Source organism: Perca fluviatilis, chromosome 4 (assembly GCF_010015445.1).
Source record: "Perca fluviatilis chromosome 4, GENO_Pfluv_1.0, whole genome shotgun sequence".
Lineage (NCBI taxonomy): Eukaryota > Metazoa > Chordata > Actinopteri > Perciformes > Percidae > Perca > Perca fluviatilis.
This window is the reverse complement of record NC_053115.1, coordinates 22,283,022-22,297,905: the sequence shown is the minus strand read 5'-3', so window position 1 is coordinate 22,297,905 and position 14,884 is coordinate 22,283,022. Positions and strand designations below refer to the sequence as shown.

At 40.7% G+C, this 14,884-nt stretch overlaps 1 protein-coding gene and 1 long non-coding RNA gene across 4 annotated transcripts; one reads left to right on the top strand and one right to left on the bottom strand.

The window, feature by feature from the left end:
* Positions 1 to 93: 93 nt before the first annotated feature.
* Positions 94 to 2,952, bottom strand: LOC120557379. Its single transcript, XR_005638962.1, has 3 exons — positions 2,816 to 2,952; positions 919 to 993; positions 94 to 783 (listed from the first exon to the last, which is right to left on the bottom strand). It is a non-coding gene; the product is annotated as an uncharacterized LOC120557379 (long non-coding RNA).
* sp1 (sp1 transcription factor) lies at positions 2,123 to 14,876 on the top strand. 3 transcript variants are annotated; one of them, XM_039797638.1, is made up of 6 exons: positions 2,123 to 2,230; positions 2,884 to 2,957; positions 3,959 to 5,348; positions 7,819 to 7,960; positions 11,190 to 11,380; positions 12,896 to 14,876. In XM_039797638.1, the coding sequence occupies exons 1-6, from the start codon at positions 2,224 to 2,226 to the stop codon at positions 13,192 to 13,194; spliced, it is 2,103 nt and encodes a 700-aa protein (XP_039653572.1). In that variant the 5' UTR covers positions 2,123 to 2,223; the 3' UTR covers positions 13,195 to 14,876. The 3 variants fall into 3 exon arrangements, with proteins under 3 accessions (XP_039653572.1, XP_039653573.1, XP_039653574.1); XM_039797639.1 differs by lacking the exon at positions 2,123 to 2,230 and adding an exon at positions 2,248 to 2,380; XM_039797640.1 differs by lacking the exon at positions 2,123 to 2,230 and adding an exon at positions 2,260 to 2,371.
* Positions 14,877 to 14,884: the final 8 nt, after the last annotated feature.

Here is a 14,884-nt window from a genome sequence, read left to right as displayed (position 1 = left end):
CTTATATGCTAATTTATACTGCTAGCCTATATATTATAATCACTAACTAATATCATTAGACTTTATACCCCACTAAATTTATTTGACAGTTAATTAAGGTTACTCTTTATTTTGCAGGAGATAGGGTTTTAGAAATTTTACATGTCAAAGTAAGAAAAGCACAGGTGTAAATTATAAAATAAATATGGCTGAATTCCATTTAGCTGCTTCCGTTTCAGGGTCATGGTATGTGCATGCATGCTGGCCTACTGTCACACTGTCATTACTGGGACACTTGTAGCCTACAACAGAGCCAACAAGCAAGGGGGGCTGTGTGTATGGTGCGCTGGCAGCCAGATCCGGATTGGGTCTGTGTTTGTGTGGAACGGGATTGAAAAATTGGAAAATGTATCAATTGTATAGTAACATCAGAGTGTTTGACTTCAGACAGATGGGTGGACGCAGGCTTGGCCTGAAGATGGACTCCACCCTCTGTCCTGTTTACATGGGTACATGTGCTGCTTCACTGACAGCCCCCTTGCACATCCCAATAATAAAAGCCCTCCCACAAGCGAGCCAATTTTCTCCTCCCAGCGCAGTTACAGCCAGTGTCTGAGTGTGATGGGGTCTCTTCTCCTCCACCCTGACGGACTCCTCCCGCCTCCTTGCTGTTTCCCAGCCCACAGGACGCCACCAGGGAGTGGCCAGTGGCCACGGAGGCAATACTTAAATACCCAGTCCGCCTGCTTTCCTCCTTCCCCACCTCCGTGTGCAAAGCAAGCTATGAGCCATAGCATCCTTAAACTGTTGAATGATAAAACAATATCACAGAAGGAGTAAGGGGAAATGTCAATATTGACGTGAACATATTTACTCACGGCGACATTTAAGCGGAAAACAGATAATCCAACGTCAATCATACTCAGGGGTACAACCTACCGTGCTTGGTCCCGCCCAATTATCCGCCTTTGGGCCAATTACATTGGATAGTTGATTCTCGTTGGCAGAAACGACCTATTCCATTGGAGGAAAGCAGCAATCATTTGCAAGTAGCTGCCAGAGGGGTGCGCTTGTTTTATCCATTGCAACAGTGCGATAGTACAGTAAAAACAGGGGTCAAAAGACATTCAAATTAAGTTGAATTTCAAACACAACATCCCGTATTTTTAAAGATTATTTTGGGGTTTTTATGGCCTATAAACGTCCAGTCTTTTCATATTATAACTACATGAAAAAATGGTAAGGTTTGGGCATGTGGTTGGCTATTCTAAGCAGTTTTTGCTATGCGTTAATAGCTCATTAGCTACCAAAGAAATGTCTAAAGTAATCATTAGTAACATTACAACAACTGAAAGTTGAATGGTGGTAGGGACCTTTTTTAATGTGATTTTAATTAAAAGCTTGGTGAAATAATTAGGCAACTTAACGTTTTGGGTTCGATAATGTTAGCTACTGTCCATTGCTTCAACTTAATCCATGCTTAATTAAGTGCTAAATCAAAGCCAAATAACTAAATGGAAGGTAACGTAATGATAAACTCAATGAGGATAGTGAGATGTGGTTGAAAGCCCGGAAAAAAAATCTAGTAAGTGAGCCTTATTATTTTGTCAAACAATAACATGTTTGACTTCACAATGACCTGTCTGAGATAATGCTCTCAGAATCAGTGAACTCTTTTAAATCACTTCTTAAAACCCATTTTTACAGTATCTTCCATGCAATGTTGTCTCTTTTTTTATTGCTCTTCTATTTATGTACTTTATTTTACTTATTTCTTTTATTTTTACACTTTTTAATTGTATATTTTAATTTTTTTACTATGTTCTTTTGTCCTCTTAAATAACAATTGTTTTTATTTACACAACTTTTTTGTTATTGTTTGGCAACCCTGTTTAGCTCTCTGTTGTTATATTGACCTGATATTCTGCTTTTGCCTTGCTTTGTATGTCAAAGCACTTTGTAAACTGTAAAATGTGCTATATAAATAAAATAATAATTATTATTATAGTGTAAAGGCTTTGGATGCCGGCTGCCGTACAATTCCAAAGAAGAAGAAGAAGAAGTAGTAGTGTAAAGGCTATTTGCTTGTCAATGTTCGTGCTCGTAGGCTACTACCTTCGCGGGTCCATAAATCGAACGCACTCGTCTTTCTCCTTCATAGGGGGAGCACGTCAAGTTTGTGTGAAGTTGTGAAAAGTTGTCAACCCGAAAAAAGAGCAGAGAAACTCCTCCCGTCTTCAAATTATGAGCAGTAAGTGAACTTTTTCTCAGTGGCATGCTGTGTACCAAGCATTACGTTAACAGTTCTATGTATAGCTAAGTAAAGTATATGTTTTAAATGTATTCACAGTATGACGTTTTATTGTTTTCTAGCGTCTCGATCAGTTTAAAAGTGAGTAAGGTTAGTTAACTGCTGATTGTCGCCAACTACATTTAGCCAACCAAGGAAAGCTAGCGACCTGTGTAACGTTAACGTAACTTCTGTTCTTAATTGGCACTACATGCTTACACAATAATTGAACTTGATCAAATCCACGTGCACTAGCTAAGTTAAATTTAATAACGTTAGTGCAGTTGAAACTATGTCGGTCTGTGTAGCTAACACTTAGCTAGTAGTTTTTTTCCTGAGCATTAACGTTACTTGTTGTGGTGAGTTCATGTTAGCTTAGCTAATAGGCTAGCTGGCCCTTTGGAGCACTTGTGGCATGGATTTCCTTGCATTTCTTCTCTGAATTGCTTCACGTTAGACGGTTCCTAAAGTTAACTTCTGTTTGTGAGGTCGACCATGCGTGTCCTTTGTGTTCTCTCCCCATTGTTGAATGCAGTGTTAACTCACTTTGATGGCCTGCAGTTTTAAATGTAGCAACTTTATCAGAAGTGATCTTACAAACTCGTCTTCCGCAGATCAGCAGCAGGGTGAAATGGCCGCTGTGGAGAGCGGCGGAGGCTACAGTCAAAAGCGAAACACAAATTCACAAGTAAGTTAACCGGACTTTCGCGTTTTGCCAAATCAGATGATTGTCATCCAAAAAACCCAACAATAACTATACTCCCCCCGCGCATGTCCACTGATCCTGCTATTTATTTCCGATTAGTTCGTTTATTTATGTTATTCATGTTTGTCGGGGCTTGTACAGGTTGTTGATTTTCTCTCCAGAGCACATGTCATTGGGGTGGGGAATGGGCAGGTAAATTTCGCCCACACTGGGTGTTCCCATCAAACCCCGGCACTTGATGTGCCTTTCGCTCGGCCCATTTGGCTGGCCTTGGAGGGGGTGGCTAGAGCAGTGTGTCAGTTTATAGGGCAAAATAATGTGTGGGAGGGAGATGGGTGGGTTTGGGGGGAGGGGAAGCCGAGCCCGCCGCTGCTCTGGAAAAAATGCGGTCCCTCCCATAATCTCCCACCCTGTTCCCCTCGGACTACTACAGTCTGTGAAGTGCTGGAAAGAGACTTGCATGACAAAAAATAGGTTAAATGTTATGAATGGCGTGTGACAATTATAGCATGGATAGAATGGCATTTACAAAGCCAGTCACATCATTTCTTTTTTTTATTTAAATCTAAACTAATCACATGACTTGGAAATCAATTCTTTAAATCCAAAATGTTTATTTTAATTCTAAAACATCCTTTTGCTTTTTAAATTCAGGCTGTCCTACTTGTGATGTTAATGTTTCAAATCATGCGATTATCTTATAATATTTTGTATATAATCTGCTGATTTATTGTAAAGCACTTTTTAAGGTTGCTTGTGGAAATGCACTAAAATGATTGTTAGCATAACTGTAATGGTATAATTATTTCCTTTTTAATATACAATTTTGAACTGCGTTGGTAGATTTGATGAGTGGACATTTTGACAGCCATTTATATTTGTACTGCATTGTGTGTGCAGCATTAACATGTATGTTAGATACTAAAATGTATTTTTACTATATACATTTCTTCTCCTTTTCCTCTCATGTATTCCCTTTCCAGGACTCACAGCAGCCATCTCCTCTCGCCTTGTTGGCAGCCACATGCAGTCGAATTGACACCCCAGGAGAGAATGATTCCCCTGCAGACCAGCAACAACAAAACCAGCAGCAACAGCTGGACCTAAACCAGGGTGTTTTCACCTCCAGTGCCAACGGCTGGCAGGTTATCCCACTTAGCATTCAAACAACCTCAGGCACTAACACCATCACCACCGACTCTTCAGGGGTGATGATGACCGTAGGAGACCTAGGCAAGAGCAGACAGGTGCTGTCGCCATCAACCACTGTGGTGAGCACTCAGGGACAGCAGCAACAGCCACAGCAATACGTAGTAGCTCAGGCTCCATCCATGCAGGGTCAGCAGATGCTTACCACCATATCGGGTATGATGCCCAACATTCAGTACCAGGTTATTCCCCAGTTTCAGACAGTCGATGGCCAGACACTGCAGTTGGCACACGCTCATCAGGATTCTGGGGTATCTACCGCTGGACCAGGCCAGCAGTTTCAGATAGTGTCATCTTCTAATGGCCAGCAGATCATAGCTGCAACCAACAGAGCTGGTGCAGCAGGAAACATCATAACGATGCCCAGTCTCCTTCAGGGAGCCATCCCCATACAAAATATAAGCTTAGGCAATGGCATGTTACAAAACCAGCACCAGTTCCTGGCAAATATGCCTGTGTCACTAAATGGAAACATCACTTTGTTGCCCGTTAGCACTGGAACAAGCGGAGGGGGAGATGCAAATGGTGGAGGGGATACAGGGGGAAACCAACTCATACAGCAACATCCAGTGTCCAGCAGTTACATGACAAATGCATCCACTGTCACCACGCAGACCACTTCTTATGGAATGACCCAAACGCGTAACAGCAATGGAGTGGCGACGGGGTCATTCCAGCAGAACACTGCATCTTCTCTGGGTGTCCCAATACAGCCAGACAACCGAGACGGGCAGCAGCCACAGCAGATCCTTATCCAGCCTCAGCAGGTTATCCAAGGTGGAACCCCCCTCCAGACCATCCAGGCTGGGGGTCAGGTATTTGCAACTCCGACACTCAGCCAGGAAGGGCTTCAAAATCTTCAAATTATGCCAAACACAGGCCCCATCCTCCTGCGCACTGTAGGCCCCAATGGCCAGGTGAGCTGGCAGACCATTCAGATCCAGAGTCCGGCAGGACCACAGATCACGCTGGCCCCAATGCAGTCCCTCCCCCAACTTGGCCAGGCTCAGGGTGCTGCCGCAGCTGGAGGAGTATCTGTTAACACAGTGCAGATCCCAGGCATCCAGACCATAAATCTTAACACACTTGGAGGAGGCTCAGGGCTGCAGATGCACCAGCTGCACCAGCTGCAGACTGTTCCCATCACCATCTCTAGCACAGCAGGTAAGTCAGTAGCCTGTTTTCCAGGAATCATTGATGTTCAGTATAAAAAAAGAACATAGTATTTGACTCAGGAAAACCCAGTAGCCCTTGTGTGACGAAGGACTTTATTTAGTCCCTCCAGGATTTTGCGGCCTGTTTTTGAGATTGTTGCGGCCTAAAATGCCTGATTTTTATGGGAGATTTTTGTAAAAAATTGCGATAAAAGTTGCAATGTCTCCTGTATGTTTGTTGCAATGAAGTTGCGGGAGTTTGTTTATAGTTCTTTAGAAATAAAAAGGAAACTTGTTTTTGGGAGAATAAAATTACTCCCGGCTGAGTTTTCCTAGTAACCTTACCAAAAAGGCTCAGGATGCTGCAAATGTTGGTATAATATGAAAATGGCTGGTGGATTTAAGACAAAAAATAATAATTTATTGAATAATCAAATTTGAACATATGTGTCAGTGGCTTGTTGATCTTTACATTGTTAGTTAATTTCCTATCCTGGCCTGGGACACACATTCATGAATACGATTTGATAAAGTACTTATTGGACTTTAACTTATCATTGCACTTACAATAACGAGCATAGCTGTCCTCAATTTAGGTCATTGTGTTGTCTCATCTCCGGGTTTTCCTGCTGGGATTGGTTGAAGTCGTGGGAAACTTCAGGTTATTGGTCAAATTTGTGGAAAAGTTGCGGTGATTGGTCAAAATTGCGAGTCGCACCAAATTCACGGTGATTGGTTGAGTTCGCGTGAATTGGTGCGAGTGCGAATTCCTGGAGGGACTGTTTATTTGTACTAAACTATGCAATCCTCATGCAGGACTGTATCCATATTTCAAAATTGAATTGGTTAATGTTATTTGACTTTTCCATTTGTAGTCATTACTTCACATTCATTTTTGCTGCAATCAAAATAACAGAGGCTGAAATGAACCTTTTTGATTTTTGTTTAGCTTGAGTTAGTTTAGGCAAGACAAACAACCAACAACTCTAATAGGACACAGTAATTGTTCAGCGGTACACCAACTGGCAGTTGGTTTGAGTAAATATGTTAAGTGATCTAGAAAATTAGGTTTACTTCCTGTATTGAGGTTTCTTCCCCCCCAGACTGAAATGCAAAGTATCTTGTTGTATGTATTTGATCTCTTTTGCTCTCTGTGTGTGAAGTGCACTATACTGGTTTAACCAGTTCAGCTGGCCCAGTGTTTTCCCTAAGTTGAGCTCTTTACTGCACTGGATGTGGTCGTGTTCTTGAAGGAAAATACAAAACAAAAAATATCCTCAGACTATGGTCCCATTAGAGTACTGTTGTTGTAGGTTGGCAACAACTTCTGTCTAGTAGGGGTGTAACTTGACCCCTCCCATCTTACCGCAACCGTTATCATGTCTAAACCCTTCTTTAGTTCTGTTATTAGCCCCTCACATTGGGTCTATACATTTGCTAGTCTACATTTGTGATGTTTGTGAAGAATTATATTGTTTTTAGTGCATGTAATTTGCGTTGTGTAATGTTATTTTGTTTTTGTGTGCTTCCCATCAGCTACGTATGTAGCAGGCTTTGTTTAGACTCTAGCAGTCCTGAATGGTGGATTTTACCACACATCAGTGTCTGTGCTGACATTAAAAACGCTTACTTAAGTGTTGTAGTTAAAGCCTGGAGGGCTCAGGCTATCTGGCATTAAAATGTTTATTCTCGCGTTATTTAGTCATTCTAAATAGATGTAAAAAAAAAAAAAAAGGGACGTATCGCTTGTACTTGCACTGCTAGACAAACTTTTCAGAACACCTTGGATTTAGTATTGTTTGATTCTTAAAGGTTTTGTCTCAACATTCAGAACATTAATATAGTAGTTCAAACTATTTGCTATGTAAAGATACGGTGGAGTAATGGCGTCCTGAGCAGAGAATTAAGTCACACTCCCTTGTTGTGTGTTGTAATCCGAGCATCTCTTCTTTGTTTTGTTGGCCTGTCCGGCCCTGCTGCACGTTGGTGCATGTAAGTGCTTTGTGCGTCTGTATCAAACGCAGAGGGCCGTGGAAAAAAAAACGTGTGTATTTGACAAGTTGGGGAATGGTCTGTGAGAACCATGTGGAGGCAATCCCAAACCACTTTGTTTTTCCTTCCTTTTTTTTTGAGTGACGTTGAATAACTTTATTGTAAATGTCCTTAAATAACGAAATATCCGAAAGTAACAGTGGAAATTACTTGCAGTAGATCTTATTAAATGTAAATAGGTTACTCTTTCTGTGTGCCTTTTAGAGGATGGAAAATTAGATTTTAACTGTGTCGGGCTCGGACATAAAATATCTTAAGGAATGAGGAATGAGATGGATCTTTTTTCATTGCAGAAAAACTTGATGTATGAATTAAATATTTTGGAGTATGTTCTGGACTTGATTAATGAAATGTGTCCTAACATAACAAGATCTCAAACCATTGTTATAAATTATTTCACACAAGTATTTTCTATACCATGACTGCAGGAGAACAGGCGCTACAGACAGGCGGAGAAAGTTTGGATGATACCACAGCTATGGATGATGAGGACATAAGCCCACAACCTCAAGGCCGACGAAACCGCAGGGAAGCCTGTACCTGCCCCTTCTGCAAGGATGGAGAAGGACGGTATGTCATTGAACCACTTTTTATAAAATCTAAAAAAAAAAATTGGTACACCTGTACGGTCTAATGCAAGTCTACTGCTGTTAAGTCGACTTTTGTGATGCTAATAATGTTCAGTTGTTTTTTTTTTTAACATTGCTGTTAATTAAATAATGTTTTAGCATAGTTAGGGATGTTTTACATTTCAGCTGATTTGTATTCAGGGTGTCCGTGGGGTTTTAAAAAGTATTAAAGGTCCCATGATATGGTGCTCTTTGGATGCTTTTATATAGACCCTAGTGGTAGTAAATCAAATTAGTAAAAATTAAGGCCATTAAAAGGTATTCACCATTTTACGAGGTATTAATTTTTGTAAAAAAAAATTGTGCAAACTAGGAGTTGTCAATTTGTTTTATTATGTCTATTTAAGTTGATCTTGTAAAGTTTGGATTTATTATATCCTATCCCGCATCGGGTGATAGCCTATTTTAGCCTGTCAAGGCAGACCCACATCAAGATGTTGGGTCTGGGAACTCACCATTGGCAGGGCTCAATCCGAGGGGCGGGATAAACGGTTGTCTTTCAAATTCCCTCTGCACGCTACAACCAAGCAGAGCAACGAAGAAGATAGCGGAGTTAGTTGATAGATTAAACTTTTGCGTAACCGGTCGGCAAAACTCCGAACACATCTTCCTTTGTTAAGAATGACTTCAGTGCCGTTCTTTTCTCAAAGAAAAGCTTAACTCCAAGTCTTCCAGAGTTACGGCCAAAGCCGATTCCAAAGACCGCTGTTAGCCAGCAGCCGCTCTTCTTTGTTTTCAAGTTGTTTGTATCCCACAAAGATGAACAGAGATCCTGAGTGGTGCATCACACAGATGAGGAGTATAGTGCAAACATTCCTCCAGGGCAAGCAGGTGGCAGGTGCCATCTCAGCTGGTAAGAAAATATTGTATAGGGACAGTAGAAGGGGATAGCTAGGTTATTCAGATTGATTAATGACATGTGTTAGCAGTCTCAGTGTGCAAAGTGGTTTTGTGCATTCTCTTAACAGTGTGGAAGTGTTACTGCTAGGCCTGTCACGATAACAAATTTTGCTGGACGATAAATTGTCCCAGAAATTATTGCGATAAACGATAATATTGTCATCGAGAGACCATTTGCATCTAATATAATGATAATGTCCAAATAATAGGCCTAATACTACTACTACTACTACTACTACTACTACTACTACTACTACTACAGGTACACCTTTTCAAAGATCAATACACTTTTATTTCTAAAGAATATTTAACACTGGAACTGGAAGACATTTTAAATATCCACAATATGTCTTTGATCTCCTTTGGTATGTCGTCTTTCACGCTGATGTAGGCTACAGTTGTGGAATTGCCGTTTGTGACACGTAAGTTCTCAGACTAGAGACTCTGTACTACATTTTACAATTATTTAACACTAAATATTACATTTAAATAATATATAATAAAAAAATAAAATCTAAATGTATGGCTAGCTGCCATGCGTGCAGTAAATGTACCAAAATAGTTCTGTTTTTCAGCCTTCATTTTGGCGAAGGTGCGGCTTCTACTCCTCTGCAGGTCGGAGCCGTGGGGCAACACAAAAAAAACAGACACACACACACACACACACACACACACACACACAAACTTTCCACACTCCGTGTCCGCGGACAGCTGTAGGCTTGTACCGTTAATGTTCGGTTGCATTGTCGGACACATGGAGCCACTTTCCTGAAACCGCGTGCGAGACTGAAGAGTCCGGGCACGCGCGTGTATGTCGGAGCCAGTCTCCACAGTCTCCACCTGCAGGTTGTCAGCTGTGTGGTTTGGAATGAAACTGAGAAAACGGAGGCCGCAAGTAACACGGTGGATATCGCTAGTATACTTTATTTTCCGGCGCCTTAACTGCAAAGTGCTGCACGAAACCCTGCTCCAACTCTCGCTCTCTCCGCCTGGAGTAGCCTACCGCGCCCACAAAGACCCCATGCGTCGACAAGAGGGTTCACTCCTCGTTACGCTAAGGAACCGAGAGTGGTCCTCCAGTCTCTTTGGTAGAGAGAGAGGGTAGGAAAATAAACAAGCATGCAAACGGAAATTATCGCGGCCGGAAAAATTATCGAGCTCATTTTTTCTTATCATGCGATAACTCGATTTATTGACTATCGCGACAGGCCTAGTTACTGCTTTTACGTAAACAATTTATTTGAACATGTTCTGAAAAATATACTATGTACTCCTAGCTCTCGATGTAGATGCTGTGATGGATGACAGTGTTTCCTCTAGAATTGTTTTCAGCAGGGGGGGTGGGGGTGTTGAATGTCAAAAAGTAGTTATAAAAAAAAGTTACCTGAAAACGGCGTGTAGATTCTTTTTAGCATCTCACATCACACTTTCAGTCACTATGACCACTACTACTATGGTCAGAAACATCGATTGTGCCAAAATATGAACAATAATGTTGCTGTCAATGGGCTTATCTGCTAACGTTAGCTACCGACCGCTAAAACCATCCAGCAAATAGACGGTGCCGTTACCTAAAACCGGTGATAAACGTTACCGCTCATTTTACACAGTTTAACAACAAAACAAAATGCTGAGTGAACATTACTAGCTACGTTTTTCATGTTGGTTTTGAGCGGTATGCACCCCTAATGGGGAAGAAAAAGCAATTCAGTTGAAGCACTTAGCATGAGATCACAGGTTCACTTAGTTTTAAATGGTTAGAATGGCATGCATGTCTGTATGTATGTCTGTTTTCTTGTATTTCACTTGCCTCATGGAATATTTTCTGTGTACTCATTTGCGTGTCTGTACATACAGAAGAAGGTTCACTTAGTTTTAAGTGGTTATAATGGCAACAGCGAATGCTTGTTTCTTTGAACTGCTTTAATTTATCCTTTTTATTCTAAAGGTCAAATGAATGCAAGATGGGTTAGGGTTGCAAGATGTATCCAAAGTCAGTGAGTCTAATCTATTCTGTTGACTTTCCCTATCTGCATTGTTCTATTGGCCTAGAGGGTGTATTATAAATCTCAAACTCTGTTTTAATGGTTAGAAAACGTGTTGCCGTATAAACCTGCAACTTAATGGTGTTGGTTTTAAAAAATATTGAGAATGTATTAAAAGGTATTCATTTATCTCCAGGATTTCTGTATATACCCTGGTATTGTACCCTCTGAATTTAGTTAAAATTTGTAACCCTCTAACTCCGATTTGTTTTTTACATCAAACAGTGACCCAACTAAGAAGAAGCAGCACATTTGCCACATTCCAGGCTGTGCGAAGATCTACGGCAAGACATCCCACCTGAGGGCCCATCTGCGTTGGCACACAGGAGAGCGACCCTTCGTCTGCGGCTGGTCTTTCTGTGGTAAACGATTCACCCGTTCAGATGAGCTCCAGCGCCATAAGAGGACGCACACAGGTGAGGATTTAGTTTGATTAATTTGGCATTATGAAAAGGACATAAAATCTCACTCAACTGCAAAACATCAAAGATGACAGTAAGTCCAAAGATGTGCCTTTTTTTTTTATGTAAAAATGGTAAAAGATAAGCCTATGTGCATAAGTCAACATCTGTTTTCTGTTTTAACATAGCTTTCCAGGGAATCCAGTTTTTGCAGCAGGATTAAAGGTGCTCTAAGTGATGTGTTTTTTAGGCTACAACATTTTTTGTCCCATACAGCAAACATCTCCTCACTATCCGCTAGCTGCCTGTCCCCTGAACACTGTAAAAAAACGCGGTCTCTGAAGACAAAACTGCACCAACCTGCCCCACGAACCATAACAAACAGAGTTCCAGCCAATAACTTTCTAATGACAAGAAGGAGCTGGTTGAGTCATGAATACGCATTGTGGAAGTAGCCTACGTGCTAACACTGCTGCAGTGATGGCTGCAGTTTGTTGTCGGGAGATGTTTGCTGTATGTGACAAAAAATGTCGTAGCTTAAAAAACGCGGCCCATCACTTAGAGCACCTTTTAAATAATTAATCGACAGAAAATTGGCAGTTATTTTGATATTCGATTTATTGTTTATAGGGTTGGGTATCGTTTGGGGTTTTTCCGATACCGGTGCTAAAGCGATACTTTTAAAATGGGGCCGATGCCTGAACCGATACTTTTTAATAAAGTAGAAAAAAAAAAGAAGGGTAATAAACAGTCGGCGACATTAAAGAACTGCTTGTTTATTGCTAAGGCCATATGGTCAAATTAAAGATTTAATAATAATAACTATAACTTATTTCACCAGTAAATTGCTGTTGAACGACAAAACAACCACCAGATGGGAAAAGGGTATTTTACAATAACTTAGAATGCACCACGAGGCTACCTGTTAAGTGAACGCACCGTCTGTGTTGTTTAATTCCAACAACGGCAGCTGCTGCGCTGCAGAGCACACTGTTAGGTCCCGCTGTTGGAATCCTCTACGGTGAAATCCAGTCACACTTTACACTGTTTAACGTTAGCTGTCAGCATTTTAACCATGTTTAATCCAGCTGCTAGCTAAAGGCAGGCTAACGTTACCTGCTGTCGAGTGTAGTGTAAAGTCAGGCACCAAAATTTTCATTTTTTTGGTCTTGTTACTACCGTTTACGTCAGCACGTTTCGGTACCCAATCCTAATTGTTTAATCGTATTAAAAGAAAATATCTTTGGGTTTCAATAGGTCAGTTGGGGGCTTCTGATATTTTATGGGCCAGACTTATCAAGCTAATTGACAGATTAATGGATAATGGAAAAAAATCCTTAGTTGCTGCTTTAGGACTATCCCCTTGAATCTTACATACCCTTCATATCTTGGATATTTTTATTTCCTGAAATAAAAAAATCTCTCTCTCCTTCATAAACACTTTCAACTGCATAGCCAACAGTCTGTTGTAGTCAGGTAATACCAGCTGCTGCTATTTTTATATTGATTTGTATTTCTCCTTTTTTAAAGGTGAAAAAAGGTTTATTTGTCCAGAGTGTCCCAAGCGCTTCATGCGCAGCGATCATCTCTCCAAGCACATCAAAACCCACTCAAACAAGAAAGCCATCGCCACCAGCACCACAGTCTCTATGGACGCCGCGTCCCCTACAGCAGGAACAAAAATCGGCACAGGAGCAGTGTCAGCCAGTGACCAGCACACCATCGTCACCATGGAAACCTTATCTGCAGAGAGCATAGCTCGATTAGCTAGCAGTGGGATCAACATGATGCAGGTGGACCTTCACCAAATTAATGGCAACAGTTACTAAGTGAGGGCTTTGGTGGATGTTGCATTGGGACATTTGGGGTTGAAGGGCATGTCTGACTGCAGACACAGAACCTCTCAAAGGCTTCAGACCGGAGAGGCGGTCACACATGCAACACAACAGACACTATTGAATTTGAGAACTGAGGCAGGGAAATTATCTCCATCTTGTGTTTAGATACCTGTGGCATTTTAATGTCCGAGTTGGATGAAAATGTTAGCTTTGTGAAATCATGAAATCTTATTTCCCCTGAAATGGAAATGGCACTACACTAACATTTGTCCCACGCGAAGACTCAAATCTTACTCGATAGTGGGATTGCAATATCACACACTGACCGGCACGCTTGATGTTTAATTGGTAGCTAGTAATATCCTCTCTAAAAGCTTATTTTATTAAAGAGATGACACTACTAACTCAGACTCTCACCCTTGTTTCCAACGCTGTGAGCTTTCATACTTGTTCCTCTTCCTCTCAGGTGTTTCTGCCCTCTCAGACTGGGCTGCTGGATCAGGCTTGCCTCTCAGGCTAACTGGCCCATCATGCTGTATTCACCCCTAAAACTGAAATTATAACAATCTTGAGCAGCAAATATTTTGAATTGGTTGCAGTTTTTGGAAGAACGGGACGTGTTCACAAACTTACAGTCCCAGTATGAGGAATAATACATGAAAGCGTTTCAGGGTGAGCAGTTTCGAGGAGGGCTGGAGTACACCAGGTCAGAGAGCAGTAATCAGTGAGAATGTAGGTGTGTCAGGGCAAGGAAATCCTGAGAATAACTCTTTAATCTCTTATGTAGGTACACACATTCAAGCCATCATGCTTTGATAGGTTTTATCATAGCAACACTTTTTTTTTTTGTACATATATATATTTTTGGTAATGTAAAGGCTACATAAATTCTTACCTTAGGCAGGATCATTTTACATGATTGCAAGAAATTGCCTTTCAGTTGTATGAACCTCTCATGCACAATCACTTAATTTTATGTTATTACTTTTATATATATATATATATGTATGTAGATTAAGTGTTTAAATTTAAGAGCCTTTCTGTCATAGAATAACTTATTCTATACAGTCCAGATCTTCCCAGTACTTTTTTTTCCCGGTGGTATCATCTTTGCCTTGCAGTCAGTTTTTTTTTTTGGTGGAAAACAGTTTCATTTTTAGTCATATCTGGTCAGAGTGAAGTATTTTGTAATGTCCAGACAGCATAAATATGTACGCTCAAAACCAAAGGTTCATACTCATTTTATAAGCAAAACTAGGAAAGCTTTCTTTGGTCCATGAACTTTCTAATACTTGTTACTCTTGTAGCATATGTTAAAGTTCTAACTGGAAGAGATCCAGCTTGAGGCAAGCACCGGACACACATCCCTTTGTTGTCCAAATAAGTTGCATAATGTATTAAGGGTCAATGTTTGTTTGTTTTCCGAAAAGATGCTTCTCACAGTTGTTGAATATTGTTTTCTTTGCTTTAGGATTCTGCTTTATTCGAGAAAGATAATTAACTTGTATTATGTCAGAACATGTATGTTTAAAAGCTCTCCTTTGAAACTCTATAGATAAGTTCATCGGACAACAAGTGCTCTTATTTCTTTTGCCCAGTTTTAAATAAGGGATTTTATATTGTGTGTTTAACTACTGCGAATGCCAACAGCTGGATTAAAATTATGAATACACTATGGTCT